Source organism: Haemaphysalis longicornis, unplaced genomic scaffold (genome assembly GCF_048455015.1).
Source record: "Haemaphysalis longicornis isolate Haplotype H1 unplaced genomic scaffold, Haemaphysalis longicornis Haplotype H1 scaffold_2, whole genome shotgun sequence".
Lineage (NCBI taxonomy): Eukaryota > Metazoa > Arthropoda > Arachnida > Ixodida > Ixodidae > Haemaphysalis > Haemaphysalis longicornis.
In genome coordinates, this window is record NW_027526295.1 from 5,847,036 (window position 1) to 5,872,879 (window position 25,844).

General features: G+C 50.9%; 1 protein-coding gene across 3 annotated transcripts in view; it reads left to right on the forward strand.

Annotated features, from left to right (window-relative positions):
• The window catches only part of LOC144168707 (PAT complex subunit CCDC47-like), a 47,618-nt gene that overhangs the window by 21,539 nt on the left and 235 nt on the right, over positions 1–25,844 (forward strand). For all 3 annotated transcript variants that reach the window (XM_077697650.1, XM_077697652.1, XM_077697651.1), the window contains 7 exons: positions 1,200–1,396; positions 3,032–3,133; positions 7,695–7,802; positions 14,815–14,897; positions 19,498–19,556; positions 21,254–21,363; positions 21,442–21,609. In XM_077697650.1, coding sequence (XP_077553776.1) covers positions 1,200–1,396; positions 3,032–3,133; positions 7,695–7,802; positions 14,815–14,897; positions 19,498–19,556; positions 21,254–21,363; positions 21,442–21,609 — 827 coding nt within the window. The remainder of the gene's footprint in view (positions 1–1,199; positions 1,397–3,031; positions 3,134–7,694; positions 7,803–14,814; positions 14,898–19,497; positions 19,557–21,253; positions 21,364–21,441; positions 21,610–25,844) is intronic.

The window sequence follows — 25,844 nt, forward strand, 5'->3', positions numbered from 1 at the left end:
TATAAGCGGTCTACACTGTATTTGAAGCAAGTCTGCTTTTGTGTGGAGATCTGAAACAATGTCTGCGTATTCTAACAATAGCCATACTAGAGATCTGTAAGCTTATTGTGTTTTTCTACTTGTGCAATGTGTTTTTGGTGCCTTAGAAACCACAAATGTCAAGTTTCTGCTGATGGGATGCCTCGAATACCGTATTTACACAATTCTAACGCACACCTTTTTTTCTGAAAAATATGTCCAAAGATCGCACGCGCATTAGAATCGAGTACCAGTGGAAACAGCGCTAGCGGTTGCTTATCGTGCATTATCGACTTAGCGAGGCAACCATAATTGCAGTTCTGCAAGCTAAGCACCAAAGATTGCGCGACCTGCAGCAGCGCTAAAATAAAATAATAAAAAAATTCCAAAACACGCATGCACGTACGAAAAACGATGTCCTCCTGGTGGGTGGTTTGGGCACCGGCGTGTTGCCAGCAAGGTGCCAGCCAGCGGGCACTGGCGAGGCTCTGCGGGGCCTTGCCAGTGCTTCCTGGGCCGGTGAGAGTTGCAAATGGACGCTAGCAGGCAGCAAACGCCCATTTCCAGATAGCTTTTCTAAACTTAGCTGCGAGAAAGGAGGCAGAACAGTGAGAACGTATGCAGTACTGTGCAGTGCGCCCGTTCTACAGAGGGGTTGTCCTTCCGTGACAGCCTTCCGCTGAACATTTCTGGAGATATTTTTCCCAGGTTTCGTGACTTGAACTTGGAAGAGTGGCCCCCATGGGTGGTTTATTGTGGAGCATGCAGCTAGAGGGGGATGAGAGCCACCTAGCCCGATAATAAGTGAAAAACTTTTGCTATTTTTCTTTTCCGTCGCCAAAATCAGGTGCACGTTAGAATTGAGGGCGAATTAGGTTTGAGCAAATACGGTATGTGTTTAGGTTCGAAAGATATTTATATTGGTTCCCAGTTCGTGATGCAGTATTGTTCAGGTTGTACGTAGTAAATCCAAAAGGATTTCTTTCTCTCAATTTACAGTCATTTGGGCGCAGTATTTTTGCATTAAGGCTCATTTTCCAGGCACCACAACGGCAGATGTTTGCGTAGGGTAGTGCGGGCCTCTCTCGATCGAACGGGTAGGCACGCAGCGCAGTCATGGGTAAGCCGCCCGCGAAGCGCATCAGTCGGCCGAGTAGCAGCACACCCTCTGGCCTCCCCAGGGGACGACGGGCGGCAGGAGCTGTCGGCCGGAGGCGAGCCGGACGGGGGCCTGGTGAAGGACTCGGAGAGCGTGTACACGCTGTGGTGCAGCGGCCGGCTGTGCGTCGAGGGCATGCTGGTGGAGCTGCGGCTGCTCAAGCGCCAGGACCTGCTCAGCCTCATCGCGCAGGCCGTGCGCCCCGCCGCCGACCAGCTGGTGAGGAGGGCGTGGCCACAGGGCTCTCGTTCGAAGGCCGCTTTATCCAGTGCAAACGCAGAGCTGTCAAGGTATCTATCGGCCACAGATTGTCAAAAGCTCCATGCAGGATGGCGAAGGAAAAAAGGCGTTACCCATTGTTGTTGATTTTGGCGTCAGGAGCAAACAAGAGCCACGGTGCAAGCGAGGCTGAGTGCGAGTGCTGCCACGTACCCTTGCAGTGTATCGACACTGCCGCAGCAGTCTTCCCTCCAGTAGAGATCGTAGTTGGAAACTGTGAAAAAGCAGTGGCACCAGTGTTGCACTCGCACCAGGACACGCTTCCTGCTTCCAGTGGGCCTGCATGCATAGGCCCTTGTGCTTTATTGGTGCTTTATTCCTGGTGCTTTATTTATTTATAACTGGTGCTTTATTCCTTTGGTATAGGTTTTTTTTTTTCTGTCCCATTTGCTAGCGCTGTTGTGAATTCCATTGCTGTTTCATTTTTGGATTACAGCTCTCTGAGCTACTCAGCTGGGCATTTCCACGCAGCATGAAAGAGCAGGTTCAAAAGTGGTGCAGGTTTTACACAGCGTGAAAGAGCAGGGCGACAGAAAAGTGCGCAGACGCAGTGCCGGTCTGTGTGCTCTCCGGTCGTCCTGCTGTTCCGCGCTGTTAATCGCTCAGATGCGTGCCAACTGGCCCGCCTACAATCTGTGTTCTCTTTGCACTTTGCAATAAAAGTGTCAGTTGGTGTTAATTTCTCATTTACTAGATTAACCTCGCTGACTGTAATAACTTTCTGCCTGCAATTGACCTGAACTTTTCTACCAGTGTACCCAGTCGCACAGGCATATGTAGCTTACACCTCTAGGGAAGTGAAGTCAGCGAAGTGTTGTAAGCCAATATACACCTTGCATGTGTACTAGTGGGGAGCTACTTTGACCTCGTCGAGTTTACTAAGCCTAATACAGCCTTCTACAAACTGGCGAAATAAAGCCACGTCCTTCCGGGCACAAGTATAGTTAGGGCTCCGTTTGCACTGTGCCTTTTGAATTGTGACGACCCACCGGCAGCTGGCTGTGGTCGACGGGTCGGTAAGCTGGACACATTCGGTGTGGTCTAGCCAATCTGGAATGGGAAACGTCGCATAAAATTGGCAAGGAGGAGGCAGAGAGGAGTGCAGCATTTTTCAGATTGATTTCTCTACTAAATAAAGTTGCGCAAAGGCAGGGGTGGAAACATGGCCAAGGCGCTCCAGGCTTAAACTTGTGCAAGTGGTTCCGCAGTGTTTACAAACCACTTCAGTGTAGCCCCTTTCACGGTACGGCACCAACAGACAAAGGGTAGGGGAAGAAACGCAGTGTCACTTTAAAATGCACGGGTGTGCGCTGGACACACACCCTGGCTGATTTTTTACAACTGCTCTTAATTGGGACATGCCTGCGTGTGCCGGGCAGCTAAGCGGTCGCAGTAAGGGGCCAGGCACCAAGTCCCCTCCTGTGGTGGTGGGCAGCAGCAGCAGCTTGGGAAGGCCCTGCTGCTTGTGGCCCAGTGCAGCTGGCGTCCCGGCTCCCCTAGGTGCACGCTGTCTGGACTGCTCGTGGGCGTGCTCGCGTGGCACCGCAAGTGAAGCCTCGTTCCGTGCTGCTGCAGGTGGTGCGGGTGACGATGGGCGCCCAGTCCATGGATGGCTTCGTCATGTGCCTGGCCACCAAGAAGACGGCCACCCGCCTGCACAAGACCATGGCGGACCTGGTGCGTGGCCCTCCCTCTCTCCTCTCTCCTCTCAGGAGGAGCTTGTGCTGCGGGCTGCCCAAGATTGCTGAAAATGTCTTTGGGGAGTCTGGCCAAGGTTTAGGGACAGCGTCCAGGGCACTGCTTGCTGGGCATCTTGGGCAGAAAGAACTCCGTCCGTTTGACAGAAGGGTGCCTGTGTGTCAGCGGCCACTGCCACCTCTGAAGGGGCTTTCCCCTTCTTTTCTCGGCCGTGGGAGGGGCTGTTGTTGATCAGTCACGGGGGTAACACGTGTTCACCACGACCTCTCAGGAATCCACTTCCAGCATGTGGAGTGGCCTGGAGGAAAGACAGTTGCAGCATGTGGTAAGGCCAGTCTGGAGAGTGTCACCTCTGGCCTTCCCTTTCCTCTGCCACGCCAACCAACCAAGCAGGCTTCTGCCAGGGTTGTTGTGGTCCACGGCTGTCCACTGACCATCAAAAACCACCGCACTCACTGCCATGCAATGCGCAGGAATAGCGAGGGCCCTCTTCCAAGCCTTATTCTGCTCCCATGTAGAGTGGGGGGGAAACTCCCCATGGAAACAGTTGGGGCTGTGCAAATTTCGAGATTTTCAAATACGAACCAAATAAGGCAAAAAACTGTACAGTTAAACCTCGATGTAACGAAGTCGATAAAATTCGTTATTTACTTCGTTACATTGAAATTTCGCTACATTGAAATTCGCGGTTATAATGAAGTGTTCATCCTGTGAAGCGTTTCCTGAAAAAGAAAATGTGGCGCGCATACACGGCCGGCGCACTGTTTCTGTTTCTATCGGTGCTTAATCGTCTACGCGGGCATCAGCGTGATCCGCATGGAGCGTTTTCTTCCCGCAAAAACGCGCCCTGCAAGCCACAGGCGCGCTGACGCAGCCGCGGAGACCACCCGCGCGATGCGAATAGCTCCAGCGACCGATTCTAACCGCTCGCTGAAACACAACTTGAGGGGCAAACGAGAGGGGCATGCGAGAAAAAAAGCAGATAACGTGGGCGAAATTTTCTCTGTAAAACGTCATACGTGCCGCTTACGAGAGCGCCCGTCAAATATCCTCTGCGGCGGTAAGCCTTATCGTCTAGCCAGCCGGCCATAGAGTTAATACTCAGCCGGCATCCCCGAGCGCTTCGAAGCTCCCACCATAGGGTGTGCGCCTCCCCATTGGTGAAACCATGGCGAAACTGGTCAGGCTCCTCCCACTGCCGTGTGCAGCGTGTCACTTCTCGCCGCTGGCAAGCAATCGCGGACGCCGGTGTGAAAAAAAAAAACGCGCGTGCAAGGCTCATAAAGATTCACAAATGCTTGCTGGGACAATGAAACCCAACAAGCATGAGCGAACTCGAACGGAGTGCAAAACGGCGGCATGCGGTGGCGGCGGCAACGCCAGAGGCGATTATGCTTACCACCGCAGAGGATATTTGATGGGCACTTTCGTAAGCAGCGCGTGTCACGTTTTACGATGAAAATTTCGCCCACGTTATCCGCTTTTTTTCTCGCATGCCCCCACATTTGCCCCTCGAGTTGCGTTTCAGCGAGCGGTTAAAAGCGGTCGCTGGAGCTACCCGCATCGCGCCGGTGGTCTCCGCAGCTGCGTCAGCGCGCCTGTGGTTTGCGGGGCGCGTTTTGCGTTTTTGCAGGGAGAAAACGGTGCGTGCGGTTCACGCTGATGCCGATTAAGCCGTAGACGATTAAGCTCGGAAAGAAACAGTGCGCCAGCCGTGTATGCACGCCACGCAGTTTGTAGGCAAGGGGCTTACTCAAAGACTCCGTGGCTGCTGCATCCGCGGCATTGGGCGACCCGTGTCGCCGTTCGCGTTTTATTGGGACCCCATTTCGGCGCTTGCGTCTCCCAAAATCTACTTCTACAACTTAAATTTCGTGCCTAGTTCTCCATGAAACTTCGTTACATTGAAATTCCGGCAAACAGGACTTCGTTACACAGAGGGTGAAAAATACATGGTGTGCATACACTTGAAGTTACAAAACATTCTGTGGTTCGTTACATCGGGGGTTTCGTTACATTGAAGTTCGTTACATCGAGGTTTAACTGTATTTGGAAAAGAGGGAAAACCGGGAATAAAACACACAAGTTTGTTTTATTCGAAAGATTTGGTTTTATAGTGCTCCCAGCGCTTGTCCGGCAGCAAGCGATGCTATATTCACTAAAAAATTAATCAATTTAGGTTGAAATTTTGATTCTCCCACCAAATGGTGTTTTTCGGGACACCAGCAATGAAGTCATAGGTGCATGTACTCAAATGAACTTCCACTGCATCATTCGGCTCTGCAGCCTTGCTTGCCATCAGTCCTCCCAGGTGGCACTACCATACTCAGCCACAGACCGTTGTCTGCGTTGCTTTATTTTTTGACCAAATTGCACCTGGCTTGTTTTTGTTACTGTAGAAAATAATCGTTTCGGGAAACATGGAGTATCCTCGACAAACAGGGTCACGTAAGACAACGTTCCTAACGTCAACCAGCCAGTGTCGTGTAAGGCAAATCCTAAGTAGCAGACTGCTGTGCAGCTAAAACAAGCATAGTGCGCCCAGTACCAACAGCAGTGTGCATCGGTACTTCTGTGCTTACGTGTATTTTCGTAACTTTCATTATTTACCGCACCATTCTTACTGCTGTAAAATAAATATGCGCTTTAATTTAATTTAAGCACAAATAGCTCATTCGGCAAGCTTAGAAGCCCTGCCTAATTTGTGTTTGCCGGCCTCAGCCAATCGCACAGCTGGGCATATGACATCGTAGGTTCTGTTCCGGGAAACGAGGTATTGGGTCACGTGGCCATTTCCTTTTTTCCTGATTGTATAGCTTATTTGAGCAAAGTGTGCATTAAAAGTGGTGTCAGTATGATTCTAGTGAGCAATTTTTTGAATGAACCAAACTTGCGTTTTGTCTGCATGGCCACTTTAAGTTGTCCATTGTACCGTGTAATTGTGCGACTTGCTTTTGAACTGCGTTAACAGCTGCTTAACACGTCTCAACTTTTTAAAGTTTTTTTTCTACAATCGTCGAGCAGTGCCAGCATGTTCTGAACGAGAGACAGGCGTGTTTGGACGCCCTGCATTCCAATTGGAAGTCCAGTTTGGGAAGCCGTAATTTCTGTGGTGGTATGTAAAGCTGCCTGCAAGCCATCACAGTCAGGGCCAAGATCATCAGAATCAGGGCCTCATAATTGACAATGAGTGAACTGTACGAGACGCATGCGTACAGCACGACCACAAATGGCTCGGCAACACTGCAGGGCTTGCCCAGCTAGTTTCGAAACACTTTGTGCAACAATATTTTTCGCCAACCTGTGCATAGAAGCGCAGTGTGCTGGTGCGCCTGGTGTTGCCGCCGAGCCCACTGACGGTGGCCAAGGAGGCGGACCAGGGAAGCAGGGGCCAGGCCCACTGGTCAGAGACGCAGTGGGTCCCCAAGGAGCCGGACACGAGGCACCGCCACACAAACCGAGTCCCATAGCATTGTGCGGGTAGATGATGTTTGGCAAAGTGCTGGCTTGCTTGAACGGATAACTTCAGGCAATGTTAAGAAAGAGTGAGGCGTGGCCCAGGTTATGGTTGGGGAGGTGCGTCGCCAGTTCAACCTATTGTATGCTCTTTGCGTTTTAAGGGCATCTGGTTAGGCTGCTGTATTTCCCGCTTAAATGCCACCACTGACTGTGTGTTCATCCATGCGCTGTCTGTCCCAGCACCGCAGCCCCTCGCACCAGCTTGGGCTTGTAGTTCGTGGCCGGGCAGTGTATTTCCAAACGCTTGGCTGCACAGTGCACCATGTGGCATGTGTCCTCGTGCGATATTGAACGTTAATTAAACGAGGTCATAGGCTGCACCCCGAACTTAAAGCGGCGTGCCAAATCACTATTTATAACAAAAACAACAAGAAGAATTGAGTTCTTCCACAGTACAAAAAAAAAAAAAAAAGAATTGAGTTCCGAAAATAAAACGGGCCGTAAAAAACTTCAAGTAGCCCGCTGAGGCTCGAAGCCAGGCCGTCAGTGCAAGTACCCAGAACTCTAACTCGAGGCCACAGAGCCCGAACGGCAGGGTCATTTCAGGCAGCAGCTCAGTAGAATAGCGTGCACACTGAGATCACACGTGTCACGCGGGCCGCTGTGCAGCGAGGCGTTTGGAAACATGCGGCCTGGTGGCAGTGGGATACTGCGTTTGCGCAGGCTGCACAGGGTGTCCGTGTTGACGGGTGGATGCCACAGTGTGGCAGCAGCTGAGCAGCTCCCAGGTGGTCGTCCTGCGAGGGTGTGTGCCGGCTGGGTTCCTGGTCAGTGCAGCAGCACGTAGCCGTAGGGGGGGGGGAGGCTTGGCCACGGCTGAATAACCGGCTCATCTCGGCTCCCTCAAGGCGAGAGGCCGTGGCAGTGTCTTGTGGCCAGTGCTGTCGCACTACTCCCTCCCGCACGTGCGCGTGTGCCTCTTTGCATTGGCGGGAGCTGGTTGTGCCGCGAATGTCCGAGTGCAGCGCGGGAGCCTGCGCGCTCCAGCCCTGACTGGCCGACCCTCCTCCTTCCCCCGCAGAGCACGTACTGCCCGGAGAAGAAGCGTCCCGACAAGTACGGCCTGCCCGCCAACTTCACCGTGCTCTCCGAGATGGGCGAGGTGGCCAACGCCATGCTGGACGCCAAGGTGGGTGCTGCCTGCTGCCCGGGGGGGGAGAGGGGGTGGACCCGAGGCACAGCCGTCATTCAGGAACGCCGTTTCAAACGGCGCGTCTGTGTCTTGTCCGAGAAAGGCTTCTTTTTCCTGGATCACTCGCGGAACAGCCTGGCCAGTCTTGCTTTTGGGGCAGCTCGGGAGGCCATGGGAAAGTGTCACGCAGCGGCGCGCTCTTTCCGGGAGGCCCAGGCAGAGATTGCAGGGGTGCACCTTGCAGATGTTTGGAAGCTCCGCCCCCACTGTGGTGGCTTAGGCTCTGCATAGCGTGTGGCCACATTCAGAGTACCTGAATCCTGGAACTGAACCACTGTGTGCAGAATCGCGATTATTTGGCGCTTTCTTTTTCCTTCTCAAGGGCAGGTTTGCATAATCCAAGAAATGCTACCTGCGGCTGTAGTAGCACTTGGAATCGCGTGGCAGAAATGTGCAGGACATTAACACCACTCTGCCTGGTTATGATGCCTGTTTGTTTATTGCAGACACGTTCAAGTCCCGTGCGATGCAGCGGAAAAAAAGGGGTAAAATTCAAAACTTTGTGCAGCCTTGAGGGGTGTGCTAATGCAGAAGCTTCCAAACGTCTAAGCAAATATTGGGCTGTTTGATTCAGTTTCCGTTTGAGCAGCACTATTTTGGAGCCTTAAAGATTTTTTTCAATGTTAGATAACCCAAACAGACAGCGTAAGCATGCATGCCTCGTTGAAAGTGAGAAATGCTCCCCAAAGCACCGCAACAAGTTTTGCTAGCCAGGCACTGCCAGATGCACTCTGGGTGCCTGGGTGGCTGTATTGCACTGCAACAGAATAGCGGGCATGCGTTTCTTTCTCGTCCCAATATTCATACTGCGCGAAATGCAATGCTATGGGATGTTGCCTGCTTGCGGAACAAAGTGTGGTTCTGTGTTGTCCGTAAGGTGGCACTGAACCATAGCCTCCTGTATAACGCCATGTGCCTGCTCAGTGCCAGAAATTCCGCCGTTCTCTCGGGTGGTGCCCTAATCCCAGGTTCTCCTGTGTTGGCCCTAAGGCACAGTCAACATTTGTCTTCACACCTGGCAACAATGAGTGGTTTAAAAAGTTGTCGAGGCCCTTTGCAAACAAAAAATACATTTTGTATAAAGGTGACTCTGGCTCTAGCACTGACGGGCAACTCCTGTTTGAACAAGAAAGGTATAGAAATTTACAAGGCCAGAAATAAAACCATCTAGCTAGGGTGACACTAGAACTTAACAGTGTAATTATAAAAGAGATGGTCTTTCTCGGGCTACGTTGTTTGTTAGTAAATAATTTAAGCTTTTTCTTTGTTTCCCTCGATTCAGCCAGAAATGTGACGGGTGAGTTCACTAGTGGGTTTGTGGTTTACTAGGAATTGATCGGTTATTCGCTATGTGATTGGTGAGGTAAGAATGAATGTACCGGGGAGAAGTAGCGAGAGAAACAAGGTAAGCGCATGCTGAATGTTCATCCTAAGCGTATATAGGGGCTCTCGAATACTGAGCATCGCCTTGAGCTAAAGCTTGAAGTCGTCATTCTGTGCGCAGCAGCCAGGCATTGCGATTACTGCGTCGTCAATATCTCTACTACATGCGCGATGGCACCATTTCGTGGAGCAGCGGCAACGGAGAAATGGGGAAGGGATGGAGGACGGCGGGCTCGCACAAGTTTCGGGAACCGTAAAAATTAGCCGCAGAACGAGACTCGTAAGTAAAAAAGGGGAGCTCAACTGTTTGGACATCTTCAAACAAAATTTAATTAGTATGACTTAATTATCACTAAACACCAAATCAAGAATCATTATTTTTCACTTATCAACTCCTATAGAGCGGGAGAAAAGTTAACTGGCTTTTATCGCAGTAGTGACAACCGTGACGACGTGTGTACATTTTGCTGTGAAACTCCCGTAGTGAACCCAACAGGGCGAGCGTGCAGGCGGGAACAGTACACTGTAGTAGTTCTGTGACGCCAGGCATAAAGCTTCGGTCTTTAATACTGGCTGATGAAGTCCAAGCTCGCCATTTTGCAGACTTTTGTAACTGGAAGGCGCCTTCGCGTAGCAGACGACGCCAAGGGGTGTTTCAGTTCACCTCCGCTTCAAACGGCAGTTCGCATCGGCATGGCCATCGAAAAACCTGGGAACTTGGTGCCCCCACGGGGAACGGGCTGCTCCGACGGGTTTCGGGGCGACAGAGCAGGCACACTCGGTTGTAGAGGAGGCTGTGGCTGAACGTAGCACGTCAGTGGTGCCACCATACTGGTGCACGGGGGGGCCCATACGGACTTTAGTCGCAGGGGATCACGTTTTGGCAGGATTCTGTTGGGAACAGTTTTGGCAGCCCAGCGAGAGAGGCACAAAGGGCAAGGGCCGCCTCTTGTCCCCTTGGCCCACTCCAGCCTCCCCCTGGCCTTCGTCCTTCCTGCTCACGGGAGCCCAGTCGACAGCAGCTGGGCTCTGACATGGATCCCCAGCTCTCTGGCACATAACACGAGACACAATGGCTGCATACTGCAAAACATGTTGTCGCGACTACGTCTTCCGTAAAGGAAGAGAGGATGTCCAGTCACCACCATGGTTTCTCGTTGTCGTCTTCTGCTCCTTCCTTCACTTCTTCGTCCTCGCGGAAATAGAGCTCCCACATGGGTAGTACTGTTGAACCTTTTCTTCTTTGTAGCACAGTTGCGGATAAGGAAAAGCCTAGCTGTGTTCTCATACAGTCCCCGAGTCCCCAGTTTTCTGATAAAACGACCGAGAAAGCTTACGCCTTTTTAAGACACGTAATGTTCCTTGTTTTCTTTTCATTTTCTTTTTTAGTACGATATACAAGGTGTGGGGACCACATTTGTCCCCATGGCTTGCTTAACACTTTTGTGACCGTGGGTAAACCGCTTGTTTTTGGGTGTCCCGGGAAATATTTTTTCTCGCCACAGAAGATGATGGATGTAAAGTGTAAGTTATGAGATGAGGGAGGAAGAATGGGGCTTTCCAGCAGTAATAATTTCAAACAACAGATGCATTAGAAATGTTATCCTAAAATTGTGAGTACAAAAAAAAGTAAGAAGAAGAAATTAATGATAACCTCAATGCTACTTTGCTCACTGCAGACATAAAAACAATTTGAAATATGCACTTTGAATATAAAACGCTTATAGAATAATACAGCAAGAATGAGCTCTACAAGTAGAAAAGTTATTTTCATGCAACACTAGTGCCTACCGCTTGTTTTTGGGTATTCCAGGAAAAATTTTTTTCTTGCCACACCCTCCACCTATCCCCCAGTCCCTCCCCGATACACTGAAATCTTGTATCACTATCACCAGCTATGGCTTCAATACCATATTTACACAATTTTAAGTCGACTCGAATGTAGGTCGACCCCCCCCAAAATTGCATCTCTCTCAAAAGAAAAAGCACAGGAAGCAGTCCATTTCAATGCTGCTGTGAACGAGCGCCAAGAGAGTTCTTCGAGCCCAGGGGGTGACGGCCCAGGACACTCGTATCAGGACGATTCAGCACGACACAGCTTCCTAGAAAATCGTATCTCAAGGAGAAGCTGTTCCATCAACGGCAGCTCTTCCATCAATGATCGATGCTCCTTCAAGAGCCGTATGCTCGTGGTGTGTGCATACAGGTTAAAAAAGAACAGCTTTTGTATAAGCACGCGGAATAACCATGCGCTGTGGCTTGAGCAGGAAACTTCATTCCAATCATGCGAACACATTTGCTGCGAGATGACACCATCGAAGTTACCGGCAGCGGCACTGCCGCGTAATATCAAAACAAACAACCTGGCGGCTGACAGAAGCGACCGCTCGTGATTTCCTTTGATTCGTGAGTACGTTACTCGCATTCAAGAAGCGTTTGTTCGTCTCTAATAAACAACATGAGTACAGTATTACCGAATACCAGGAATCAATGCATGGTGCTGACGTAGGCACAGTCATATCACGTTCAGTGCACTTCCAAACGCGCTGGTGGAAAGTTAGCCGCTCTAGGTACGGTGGACCAAGCGCACAGATCGGGAACGCCAGCTTTCAAAGTCGGCGTCAGCTTTATTGATGCTAGAATGTATGCAATGGTAAACGCTACACTTCGACCGTAACCATAGAAATGAGGGTGTTACGCTTTCCCCAGCTCGTAGCACCCCTGATTTCTCATTTCTCTTGCCGCTACAAGTGGCACAAAGTTCGATTTCGATTTTAAGTCGACCCCCCCAACATTAGATTGTCAAACATGGAAAAAGGGGTCGACCTACAATCGTGTAAATATGGTACCCTCCTCCTTACCCATACCTCAGCACACAGGCGGCTCGCATTTGGCGTCGACTACAGACCAACACGCACTCCACTACACCTCTCCCTCCACTTACCCCTACAACTGCCTCTCTTGCTCTGTCCCGAACACTACCTACCACCCGGTCTGGGAACGCCCCTACGCGCCAAACCCCCTCCCTTCCCCATCCCCTGAGTGCGAGCTGGGCAGCTCACAGTGCAAGGACCAAGAACGCCTCGTCGCTCGCGCCCAAGCAGCTGTGCTGGCTCGCGGCTATCTTAAGAAAGCCACCACTTTTATGCTCAATGAACATTTTCCAATCCAAAAACCGACAGAAGATGATGCATGCTAAAGTGTAAGTTATGAACAGATAGAGGAAGAATGGGGCTTTCCAACAGTAACACAGTGAAATCTCGAGGATACGATCCCGGGTGATACGAATTTCAGGATGACACGAATTTCTGTGAAGTCCCGGCAAAATTGCATTGTTTGCATTGCTTTCGTGACCGAGCCTATTCCCATCAATAGTATGTTATGGATGAATACAAATTCAAATTTTGACGCCCCCTGAGCGTTTCTGTGCAGCTAACGCCATCCAAAGGGTAAAAGAGGAAGTATTTCATCAGTTTCACCTTTGAGTTCCTCTTCTCCGCTGTGGGGGGCCTTAATTAAGCCCTTCACAGTCGGGCGCACGTGGTTTCGGTTGCAGCGTTGATGCTGCTTGCCGATGCTCCATGGAAACAGCAAATTTTGACGGATTTTGACGAGTGTGAGCTGTAATTTCTGGATGATTGTAGGAGCACGGACACATCAGATGACTTCGATTCGTCAGACTTCACTATGGGCGGTGAAAGGGCATCAAGCTGCCCCAGCACGTTGGCTGGTATTTGCCGGCAAGTTTCGCTTTCCCCTCGGTTCTTTCTAATGCTGCCACGCGTTGACGTAAACACATCTGGCCTGTTCTAAAGGTCAGAGCTCTTATCTGCAGGGTGTCTGCTTCTTTTGGGCGGGACCACTTGGTGCCAGCTGCACAGTGGAGCCAACCTTTGTTTCATTGCATCAAGAAACTGCTTTGCGCGGCGGCATGATAGGCACTAGTGCTTATATTTTCGTATGTACAGTTGAACCTCGTTATAAGAGACATGGATGTAAGAGACAAATGGGTATAAGGGACGCTATTCACCCACATGGTTGGCTGCCCTATCTTTCCCATTAAATTGACCTCTTTTATAGCAGACATCGGATGTAGAAGACAGTTGGTTATAAGGGACAAGTCATGCTTGAACTTTAGTCCATAATCTCACTTGTAACAGACATTTTAACTTTAGATGCGGTGCCACCAGTCCCTAGCTGCAGTTGCTTCCGTTGTGGAAACAAAGGGGGACGACAGACGCCCGCACTGAAACACAGTGGTTCAGTCAGCCATTAAACGACAACGAGAAGCCCTGCCAATGGAATTGCAACTTACAAAAGTGGTTGAAGCTTACGGCCATGCATTGGAGTGCGACTGCGCATGCGGGCTCTCCCACTCGCATAGCTCCCAATCAAGAAGCATTGCAGGTGTCGGTCCTGCAGGCCTGATGAATAGCCAGAGCACGCAGCGGAAGAAGCTGTGTGCTCTGGCTATTCATCAGGCTTGTGAACTCAACATCTACGATTCACCTTCACAAGCAGTGAAAGAGAAAGCTTGTACAAGCTGTTGTAAAAAACAGTGTATATACAGTCATGAAGCAAACAAAGATTCAGAATTATTTCATAAATTCTGGGGGCCAAACATAAATTAGAATGAATCTCTTGCAACACACTTTAGCATTCTTTTGAGCTTATTTTAGTCGTATGGTGCCCGCATTGAACAAGGGGTTGACCAATTAGTGAAAACATGGTTCCCTGCTTATGAGACATCTCGTATAAGAGCAAAAACTGCTCCCCGGTACGTGTCTCTTATAAACGGGTTCAACTGTATGTAAATAAGTTTTGTTCACTCAGAGCTCATCTTTGTTGTATTATTCTATAAGGGCCTTGCATTCAAAGTGTATATTTCAATTTTTTTTATTTACCCTGTGTAAAGTAGCAGTGATGTTTTCATCATTTTTTTCTTTTTCTTACTTTTTTGTTTAGGTAATTTTTGATAATATACATATTCGTAACAAATCTTTTGTTTGAAATTAATACTTTTGGAAAGCCCTTATCGTTCTCTATCAGTTCATAGCGTACACTTCAGCATCAGTCATTTTCTGTGGCAGGAAAGAAATGTTTCTTGGACTACCCAAACCCAACCGATTTTTCCACGGTCACAACAGGGCTAAGGTATAGCGTGTGAGAGAACAGTGGGAAAAAGTCGCCACGTGTGGGGCCCTGCACCCTTGAGAAGGCCTTGATAAGGCCTTGAGAGAGTCATTCGAGTATCCTTGAAGTCTCTTGAGTCCAGCTCCGAGCTGGATGCCTCTCTCAACACTGTTGCTCAAGTTGTGCTGCCAGTGCCTGGCTGCACACGGCCATTGTATCCTGTGCTGGAAGTGGGCTGTCGTCCCATGGCCTGCCTCCTCTCAAGAAACATCCCGATGGGGTGTTTCTTGAGAGGAGTGTGGTCAGCCCAGAAGCTCCCGCTTGGAGGGGCTTTCCTCAGGGGCATAACAGGCTATGCTGCTGCGAGCTGCGTCGGCAGCTTCTTCCCTCCCTCTGCCGAGTGCTTGTCCCTGAGGGCCCCGTGTGTGTGCAGGTGCTGTCGGTGATCAAGCGGTACGAGGAGTGCATCGACTACATCCACATGTCCGACCAGTACTCGGGCCCACGCCTCCAGGAGTGAGTGACCCGCACGCTGGCGGCCGCCTAACAGCCCAGCTCAGCCCCCTCTTTCACGACATAGTGCCAGTCAGCTGTGGTCCTGAGAATGCCCACACGTTGGCGAATCCCCCCCCCCTGTGCCACACAGCCGGTGACAGAATCTTTTAGGTTAAGGCAGAAAAAATCGTCCAGACGCTTTTTCCCATTTAGTTGCTCCCATTAGAAGAAATCCTTCCGCTTAAAAATGTAGCCACTGCATCAGAGTTTGTTGGGGAAAAGCTAACCAACTGTACAAGAGGAGTAACGCGGGCCACTTGGTACATAATGCTTGAAGCGAAAAACAGGACAAAAGGGCAGACTGGACACACGCAGCGGTGACTGCCAACTAAAGTTTTATTGAAAAGAAAGGGGGTTTTTAAACATGTTTTTCAGAAAGAACATATACAAAATAATACCGTACTTACCCGATTCTAACGCGCACTTTTTTTTCCGGAAAAATAGGTCAAAAAATCGCTAGTGCGTTAAAATCGGATACGAAACCGAAACTGCCGAAACAGCGGAAATTGCGTCCCACCCATCGCCATCGCCATCTCAAGATGGCACCAAAGCTTGTAGCAACCATGGAAGAAGAAAAAGTTAGGAGACGGCATGACATCACGCAGCTAGCCTTCGCAAGCCCACCTCCGTTGAAGCCGCTCCCTCCTCCGCCGTTTCCCTTTCTCAAGCCGCCGGAGTCGGCCCAGCACGTGACCTCCATGGTCGGCTGCGGCGGCGGCGGCGGCGGTCTCCGACTCCTTCGCATCTCTCTTGTTTGGTTGGCGGTAGCTTTCCCCCGTCCTTCCTGTATTCGTCTGCTCGGCAATCTCACGCCCGCGTCTGTGCGGGCGGGAGTGCCGCGTTTGTGCGAAAGACCAAAGCCATGGGAAAAAAAAAACCATCACGTAGCAGGCTTCGCAGGGCCGCAGAGTACTAGTTTCGAGCAGACGAAATTGAAGAGCGTGCAGCGGCCCATAAACCCCACCGCGTGCTCTCACACAGCGGCGCGGTGGTGTCACGTGGTGCAGCGATGTCCTGGGCCAACTTCGATTTTACTTTTTATGCATAGGCTTCACGTTTCTCTGGTGGCGCCGTCTCCTAACTGTTTTCTTCCTCCATGGTAGCAACGATTTTTCAGACGGAGGAAGCATAGGCGCCTAGGCTTTTCTATCGGCGTTTACACAAATCATCAAATCATTCCACTTGCGCGCTTGATAACAGCAATGGCAGCAGCGGCTCTCATGCGTTCAAAACGAGTGGTCGGCTGAAGCGTGTGCCTCTGGAGAAGCTCACGGGATGGGCGTGCGAGGCGTGGGCCATGATCCCATCGACCATGGTTGAACGTTCGTTCAGAAGTGTGGCATCGCGAACGCGCTGAGATGAGTGAGATTACTTCGAGAAATAAATCGCCTGTTTCTCTCGCATTCGTTTTTCTTGCTCACAAAGTTCTGTGCGCGCTACAATCGGTGGTGCAAGTTTTTTCGGTTTTTTTTTGCCAGGAAAATCGGGTGTGCGTTAGAATCGGGGGCGCGTTAGAATCGGGTAATTACGGTAGATATAACAGTGCTAGTGATTATGAAGCGAGATACCTAATCTCCTTGTCCGCTAATTCCAACGAAGGACTGCTGATGCAATCTTTCCCCCATTTTTTTTATTATTTAATAAATGTTTGGTTTGCAAAATGCGTTATTGGAAGGAGGGCCCAAAGGAGGTCCCAAGTTAGAAGGAGGTCCCAAAGTAAAAACTGTCGGGGGGACTTGCTGGCTCGAAATACTTACGAGAAGGTATAATGGCAGAATGGAATGCACATAAAGTAAATAAAACCATTACCATGTCAGGGTCAGGCGACAAAAGACAAATTCTTTTCCATAATAACATCACATATTTTTGTGCCTCAAACTCGCGCAAAGTGTGTAAACAATGCATTGTGTGTAAACAATGCATTAAAAACCCTGGTTATCTGACGCGATTTCCTGCCTTACCCGCGTTACCAAACAAGCCAGGCAAAGCATGCAGCCGGTCAGCGGACGGCATGCAAGTGCCACGGGCCTGTTCTGCGGACCTTCCCTCCGGCATAGCCGTCTCATCTGTCTCCTCTGCACTATCTCTTTCCCCTCCTCCTCCTCCTCGCTGGCCTCTCTCCTTGTCTTGTTGCGCAGCGGTCACGAGGTTCCTCTTTCCCACTCAGCACTGAATTGCCCACAAGGTTACGCTGACAGGTTTCCACAGTTGTTTTCTCATGATCGCATGTGCCATAATTTGCACTGGCTTGCAGGAATTGGGGTAGCAGGTTTGTTTTAATTCAGCATGAGTGACACCTGCACTCACTCTATGCATTTGCCTTTTTTAGTGGTTCGGGTTTCCGAACCCTGCAAAGCATTAGCTTGCAGTTTACATTGAAGTTTCTTGCAAATCTGTCCCTCAAAACTGAATTTATAGGCGTAGTTGTTGTTCAGATTTTGCGACGCTTTTTCACGGTCCCATCAAAGTCGTATAATCGGGGTTCCACTGTAGTAAAGAACACGAATGAAGCCTAGCGTGAAACACAATTCGCGCGATTGAAGCGCGCTTTTGTCGCTTGATGCACATGCTTCCGCTGCATGAGCATCGCTGTTGCACGCCGCCATGTTCGAAGCCCCATTAGAGGGGCCCTGCAGCACTTACCATCGACTACTCGGAATGTACTTTGGGGTAAAGTCTATTGTCCCAGCAATCTCCTCCCGCAAGAATTATGAAAATCCGTTCACTATCACCAAAACTACGCGTGATGAGAAATCACGCACAATCGTTCCCTCTCAACTCGACCACGGTCAACGGACCGCGGACAACGGACCATGGACAACGCGAAAGCTGCGCGCTCTCTCCCGGGAAGGGGGGCGGCTTGCGGCATTCTCTTCAGCGGCCTTCGATATATCACAGGCTGGGGAGTTTTCTCTTTTTCTCCGCAACGTGGCAGGCTCTATTTTTGGTCTGGTGCCACAAAAAAGCAGGCATGGCTGCCTGCTCGCAAGCGCGCGCTGGGCTGGTGGGGCATTTTTGAAGCAATAAACGTTTGTTGTCCAGTGGTCTGGTTGAAAGGGAAGCATTGAGCTCATCACTCAAACTCTACACGCACTGAAAACACAATAGAAATGGCAAAACTGTGTGTACAGGTTCAGGCATAGAAGAGGTTGGTACACAGCGCCGACGACGGCGGATCTTTGCAGGAAATGCGAGAAATAAACCGCGAAGTTGACCAGTGACAGCCAATCGGACAGCCATGGCCTCAGTGACGTTGTTTAGGCCATGTGAGGGGTGCATAATGAGGAGAATTAAACAGAGCACAGTTGGTTTTTCGCGTCTTTCACAGCAATTTGCGCGCTTAGCGCTTCACGTGCACGTCTAATATTTGGCTCAGGTATTCCTGGCAGTGTAAGCTTAACGTCGCGCAGGGTTACTGGCACTGCGCAAGGAGTGTTGCAGGTTCCCTTTAATGAAGCTCGCTCTGTTTTCCCCGTTGAAAATTTGCAGTTGTGTGCTAAACACACCAGCTGTGAGACGAAGGCACAGCTGCGTGTAGAAAAACGGCTGGATTCGTCCATATGTGGCATACATGGGGACGGGTAGACTTGTCCGGTACGAATGTTGCTCCAAATGCCTTGACGAGCAACACGGACACGGTTGACTGCCTAACAAGGATTTCTACTTTCGTACGTGAAAGACGGGATTTCCATTCAGGGCAGCGTATGTCGATAGCATGCCCCTTGAAGCTGTCCCAGCATCAAAAGGTCCCTTCCTTAGCCGTGATTTGTCCCGTTGGCATGCGCAGCTGATCTGAAACCAGCTGGGTGGAAAGGCGTGTTCCTCAGCGAAATGGGGTGCAGGCACGTGACCCAGGAGGGTTCACAAGTCACCTAGCATTGCAGGAATGGCGCGCTATGCACGGCCAGCCAAAAGCTGTCTGCAAGGGCCTGCCAAACAACGCATGGGGCCCGATGAGGTCTTCAGAAACCCTAGCGTTAGAAGGTCGCAATTGTTAGTGTCCACTGTGCAGCTTTCCGGGCGTATTTGGCACTGCTGGAGTTTTTTCTTCCTGTCTTTGGATGGTCGAGCTCAGCAGGCATTGCTCGTACTTGTAGGCCTGTGCGAGGGGCGGGATTGGGAAGCACACGGCTACGTAGTCATTGCATAGATGTGCGTGCAAAGTTTGCTCAATAGCGAAATATACCAGCCGAAGTTTTTGTTTTTTGCTATAGCTGGCATGTTTTCCTGCACCGAGTTCAGGTTGCCGTGGTCCTTTAAGCATTCAGGGGTTATCTGCAACGGTATTGCAGCCCCGTGAGAGTGAGTGAACACACTCCCTGGGCCAGGATAAACGGTTGCAGCTACGACATTCTCGCATACCTGTCGTACGGGATTGTTGTGTTGAAGGCATGGTCTTGTAGCAGGTGCCAGCAGAAAGGGTTCAGACGGGGATGCTGCTTGCGAATTATGAAAATAATTCGTGGTTTCCATGGATGTGCTGCAGTATCGAGCACTCTTGGGGGTTGCTGCGAGTGTGGCGCCTGTTCCCAGCCCTTGTAACCTCTGTCGCCCCTTGCAGGGACACCCAGCCGACCAAGCTGCCCGAGGTCAAGAAGGTGCTCCTCTTTGGATTCAACGGTCAGTGCCCAGCCCTCCTTTGCTGGTGGCCAGCAACGCTCGCCTCTGGGTGAATTGTGTGCCCCCGCCCCACAACACGTCTCCCACTTTCCACTGGCAGGGACGCTTGACCGGCTGCTTATCTGTGGTGTGGCACACACAAGCCCTGCCCTACGACACTGCTTGAGCTTGGCAGGCAGGAACCGAGAATAGCGTGCAAGCATAGGCGCGACACCTTCACTGCCGGAGGTGGGGGCAGGAGAGAGCAACGGGAAAGTGGCTGTTCGGCCATCTTTGGCTGATGCGACAGCCAGTGTTTTACAGGCGGCGTACCAGAGGTTTTAGCCCCTTTTTTTTTTACGTGGCAGATTTCTTAGTGAGATCAATGGCATTCTGTCAGAAGAGTAATGCATTTCACCATGGATGGGTTGGTTGGCTGAAACGGTTACTGGGAAATCGCGATAAGGTGGTGCATGCATCGATAATGAGGAAGGAGCACCATGCATCGGTATGTGTTTAGATACTTAGTGCGTCATCGCATGGTTTCGTTCTTTGTTTGCGATTTGGGTCTCTGACAGTTTTACGATCGATTAGATGCACTTTCAGTGGAGGTTGGATGTACTTTTAGCTTTCGCACTTCTCTCAATTTTCTTTGGGAAGGGATGGTGAATTTTTCGACTGCAAAGTGAATTCCGTGTCTTTTGAGCGTGCCTGTGGACCTACCGTACGGTGCAAGGCCTTCTTTGGGCTTTCGTATGCTGCACCAGACTGTGAAGCTGGACTGTGGTGAGGTATTGAGAGAAACCCGTGCACGGACTGAAGTGCATCACATTGGAGGCAGCTGTGTGAGGCAGGCCCGGTCCTATTTCTCGCCACATCCAGGTGCATATGGGCAGCCTTGTCATTGGCCTCCACGCTGTCGCGTTGTTGCACTCTCTGCCGCCTGGAAGCAGTTCTGTGCAACCTCCTTTGCTCCCATGCTGCTGCACAGGACAGCTTCAAAGCTCGACGAATGTCCCCCTTGGTGGGGAGTTTTGGGTGGAGATGAAGCAGGAGCCTGTCAATCAGTTCCTGAACCATCGAGGTGCACTTTGGTGCAGCGCAGTGCACAGATCGCAGCTCCAAGTTTGTCAGCTCTGTGCCATGAAATGCTGGCTTTTGTTCGAGAGAAAGGGTGTTCCTCTTGCGACCACCCATGGTGGCAGCACTTGTCAGAAACCAAAGCGGAAATGAGACACCCGGCAGGGCAGAGGCCAAGCTTTGCAAAGTGGTGCTGGCCATCATTCTGAAATGGTGCATCGGTGACGTGAGAGATGCATTGGTGTGGGAGTCTGAAGAATAAGCAGAACCCTACTGCCCTTGTTGAGGAAAATGACAGCTCAAAGCTGGGTTTTCTTCAGTCTTCCATTCGCTCCCAGGACTCCCGAACCAGTGCATGTCTCCTCCCGCCAACAGTGCACCATTCCAGAATGATGGCCAGCACCAGTTCACACAGTTCGACCGCAGTGAAGAAGCAGCAATGCGAACAGTGTGGCAGTTGGGGGACAAGGGAATCACCACTGTGGACGTGCGTAGGAAAACGCAAGCTGCCTCTGGTTCGCCAGAATGTTCTCTCAGAGAAAATTGCTTCAAGGGAACCAAGCAGCCCGTGTGGCTTGGACCCCAAATCATGCGAGTGGGCGTGCCGCTTTCTGCGTGCCAACAAAGTGCTCTTGCAGTGCCCGGCATGGGGCGGGTGTCGGCGGAGACCATGGAGGAGATGAAGCCGCTCATGCAGCTGGTCTTCCACTGCGTGGAGAAGGTGCGCCGCTTCAAGCTCAGCAAGGAGGTGAGCAGGCACCGCCCGGGGGGGGGCACTGGCTGTGCTCGTTGGTGGGGGTGACGGGCGATGCCATGGCTGCCGCAGGCGAAGCAGAAGAGCGAGCGCAACCGGCTCAAGGTGGAGGAGGAGTTCCTGAAGACGACGCACGCCCAGCGGCAGGAGGCGGCCCAGCTGAAGCGCGAGGAGCGCCGCCGCGTCGAGAAGGAGCGCATGATGGCCGAGGAGGACCCCGACAAGCAGCGCAAGTGGGAGGCAAGTGTGCTTGAGGCGGGCGGCTTTCCCTGGGCCGTCTCACTCGGCTTCTGTTGAAGGTTAAGCAACAGAGGGGAGCCAGTGCACACTGTAGGAGCGGGTTTTTTTTCACCGGGCTGCTGCGGTTGCACATGCTCATGCTTTTGCTTATGCTTGCCAACGCTTTGGCAGAGGGACGTTGTTGAAGTGACCTCTGATTGTGAAGGGGTTTTATGACAGAAAAGAACCCTGCCACTCCCTCGAGAAAGCGCGCGAGAAACATTGGTAGGTTGAACTCAAGCTCAACATGGGATCATCCTGTTTGTCTGGTCTCGTCATGTATGTTGTCTCTCATCTCTCAGTCTCGTATCACTGGCACTGTAGGAGGAGCAGGGTCACCAGTGTTGCTGCCCGTCTCATGGGCAGGGCTCTTTAAACCTTTGCAGCCCAGAACTTTTACCCCCTTTTCTACTGTTCCTGTCCTTACTGCACATTTTGCCAGTTTCTGGCGCTTGTGTGAGAAAAACTGACAGGATATTTACGGGATATTTATTTTCCTCTTGCAATCTGTTTGCAACTCCTTTAGAGCAGCGTTTGAAACTGCTCGAAGCATTCTCCTGGGTGCAGGCCAGGGTTGTTACTGCAGGTTTTGCAGAAAAACACAGTTTCCCTCCTGCCTCCCTTTGTTTTTCTATTGCTACACACGGCACAGTCCTTGCGGCTTCGGCCTGGCAGATTGTACATGAAAGGGCTCGTCCCACCTAGCCTTTCCTCGCACTGCTTTTTGGCTCGAGCCCCCAGATCACCCACTAGCTGGACGTGGTTGCGGCAGTGCTGCAGGGGTCACTGCTTTTTCTCGCCATGATTCTGCAGCTGTGTGCGCCTCCAAACAAAACTATTCACAGTGGAAACTTCTGGGTGCCAGGCCTTTGCCACCTATTCATTGTCTTTGAACAAAATGCCGAGCTCACAGAGTAATGATCAGCCAGGGTGTCTCCGCCACCATTGTGGTCTTCGTCACTCGCTTCTGTCGAGTCACTGCCATCACTAACTGGTGGAGGCACACAATTCTCTTCCTCACTGAAGTCATCATCACTATTGCTAAGCGCACCACCGTAGAACGCACGTGATAGGAAAGCAGCCATGTCTGTCAGCAAACAGCAGGCGCGTGGAAAACACTCTGGAATCCTGAAGGCCCGTGCTGAGCATTGTGCTGCACCCCAGTGCAAAAAGAAGAAAACTTCAAAAAAAGTTCATTTATCTCTCAACAGTGTCGCTCATGTGTGCAAAGAGTGCAGGCGCATCGCAGTGACAAAAAGTGCGAAATTCAACCTTCAACACCCCAGTCGGGCGGCCCTCGACAACGGACCGCACAGGGTTAAGCAGCGCCTGCCTTTGTTGGTGCAGTGGGACACTGGCAGTACGACTCTCAAGGGACTGCGCAGAAGCGTCAAATGACCGAGGTGTCGTGTGATCGGGGTACGCATAAATGCCCGCCTAGTAGGCAGCCTCACACGACAGGTGGGCTAAGAACTTAATCACACTACTACTAAATTTAGCGTGTGCTTGCGTAATTTGCGAACCTTTAGCTAGAATGCCAAGTTTCTAAAAGAAAAAAAAAACTGATAAACGCCTATTTCATGCCCCCTCCCTTTCACAACGCCTGCACTAGCCTTCCAGCCATGCTGTCCCGCGCTAGCCCACCAGCCCTGCATGTCGCATGCGCGATAAGCTGGGAAGCCCGACACAGCCATGCGGACAAGCTAATTGAGAGGAGAAAAGGCGAGAGTGAAACTGCCAAGGCCATGGATAAAAGGCAAGACAGGAATGGAGCGACAGCGTGGCGTTGAAAGACACTGATAAGCAGAGAGAGGGGGAGAGAGACAGTCGTGAAAGCTTGGATCGAGCGGGTGAGGAAAGCGGGTGTTCGGTCACCGCGGTGGAATTGCATGGTATGTGTTTTCATATTCGTTGGTTCAGTCCGCCTGCAGTTGGCGCATTGGCATCTGCTGCCGAGTGGGCTGTCAAAGGTGAACTCCCGTCCACCTGTACCCGCCTGCTTGCTTGCATCTGCTCAGCCAGTGGTCTGGCCTGCCTGGGCACCTTTGCACATCAAGCAGCGTCAAACGGGGGTTAAAGGGACACTGAAGTGAATTTGTCAAGCTCCCGTTTTTGCTTGCACTGCGTAGACTGGCTCAAATTGACACACTTTTCATCGTTTATCTGGTTGATAAGTCATTTTATAAAGCGTGAAAAAAGAAAAACTACCATGCGCGGTCTGTGGCAGCCACACCAACTAAAGGCTGTGACGACAGGAGGAGGTTCACCGCGGTTGGACGGTGTCCAAGATTAGCATTCAAACAAGTTTTGGTTTCGGTTCTGTAAAACAACATGCTTGACATCCGACGGCATCGTAAGATGGGCATTCTCGATATGTCAGTAATCGTCGTACTGCGTTTCTGCCATGTTGTCAGCTGTAAAGTGCCTAAGATAAGCCTCCCAGGACGGCTTGGAATCGTAGCAATCACTAGCTGAAGCCTACGCAGTGGATGAACGCCCTGCGCATCCCCGCAGACGCTAAAATGCCATGCGCTTTTCCCTAATATTTGGAGTTTGCCTCACTCGATGCCTGTATCGTAAAAAGCGTGTTCACACCAGGCCAAGGGTCTGCTGATTCTGGCCTGTGCCCACTGCCCGCAAGCAGGCGGTGCTTATGGCAACAGCACGCCAACGAGAACTCGCTAGCGCGTCAGAGTCAGCCTGTGCGCGCTTTCTTTGAACTAGTTTGTGGAGCAGTGAACGTTATGGCCCAAAAATGGTGAACTCAGTATAGAAAACATTGGCCGAAAGCGAAAAAGTCAACCTACAAAAAAAAAATGTACCCTCGGGGATTCGAACTTGGGACTTGCAAAATAACATACCTAGTGCTCCAGACCACTCGTCCACAGGCCAGCGCTGCCATCGTTGAAAATATATGGTATATAATGTATAACCAGTGTACACTTTTATTTAGTTTTAGCATTTCGAGCAGCTTAGGTGACTATTTGTTGCATAGCGCTCGAGCAGTAAGCGTCCCCCAAATTTACACAATATATCACGTCCAGCAATTGCATTTCATAGACAGAAAAGCGTTCGCAGATGTGTGGTCATGCTGCTCACTGCTGTGCTAGTTCACCCAGCGCAAAAAAGTGCTTGCTGCTCCCTAGTTTTACACTGCACAGTAAAAGTTTCAGTTGGTTTTATTTCCTTAGTACCTAAATTCACTTCGCTGATTCTTCTCCTGCCTTAAGTGGCCTTAGCTTTTCTTAGCATGTGCGCTTGTGCAGCGCTTGTGTGGAGCGACCTGGACTTGGAGCTTGATACAGCGTACAAACTAACAAAGTAAAGAATGGCACACTCTTCCATCCACAAACGTGTCGCGGCTTAGTTTCAACTGAGTGAATGAATTGCGATGACTCGGCGGCGGCTGGCGGACTGACTCTGTCAGAAGGTCGGCGAGCCATGCAGTAGCGCAGTCAAGCCAAGTCATCTCCTCCTGACATCACACGAAAACGCCACAGAAAATGGGCTAGGATGCAGAGAGGAGGACGGCATTTTCGAATTGATTTTTCTACTAAATAAACTCGCGTAAATCCACACAGAGTGGTCGAAACATGGCCTGTGGGCTCCAGGCTACAATTCGTGCTAGTAATCCCGCAATGTTTACTAAGTCACTTCAGTGTTTGTTTAAGAATAGAGAAAGGCCGGGATGAGGCAATGTAAAAGATGGGAAGTACGCTGGTGTATCCCTGCCAGGGTTTGTCATATGAAGTGGACCGTGTGCTCCCGAGCATGGTATAATCAAGGTTTTTAATGCCAATGGGGAGCTTGGCAGGACCGTGGTGATCTGTCGTAAGAAACGGGTCGTCATAAGACTAGGGGACATGTCATCAGGGTTCCACTGTATTGCTTTCAGTCATGAAACAGGAGTCTCTTCCATTCACAGTGCCCTTGGAGATAGGCCTGTGCTGTGAGTTTGGTTTCGATCTGGCATTTCCTGCCACATCGATACGATTTGCACATGTGTCGTCATTCGACCAGTTGTGCCTGTTGTCAGTAGGTGCAGCTTTGAATAATAACGGCCGCGATTATGGCGCACTGGCCTGCTGTGCTGTGCAACTTTGCTTTGCGCTAACTGTGCCCCGGTAAGCGAGCAGCGCGGACATCCCCGTGGCCGGTAGGCGAGCGCTTGCCTGCCAGTGACGTTCCCGCCCTGT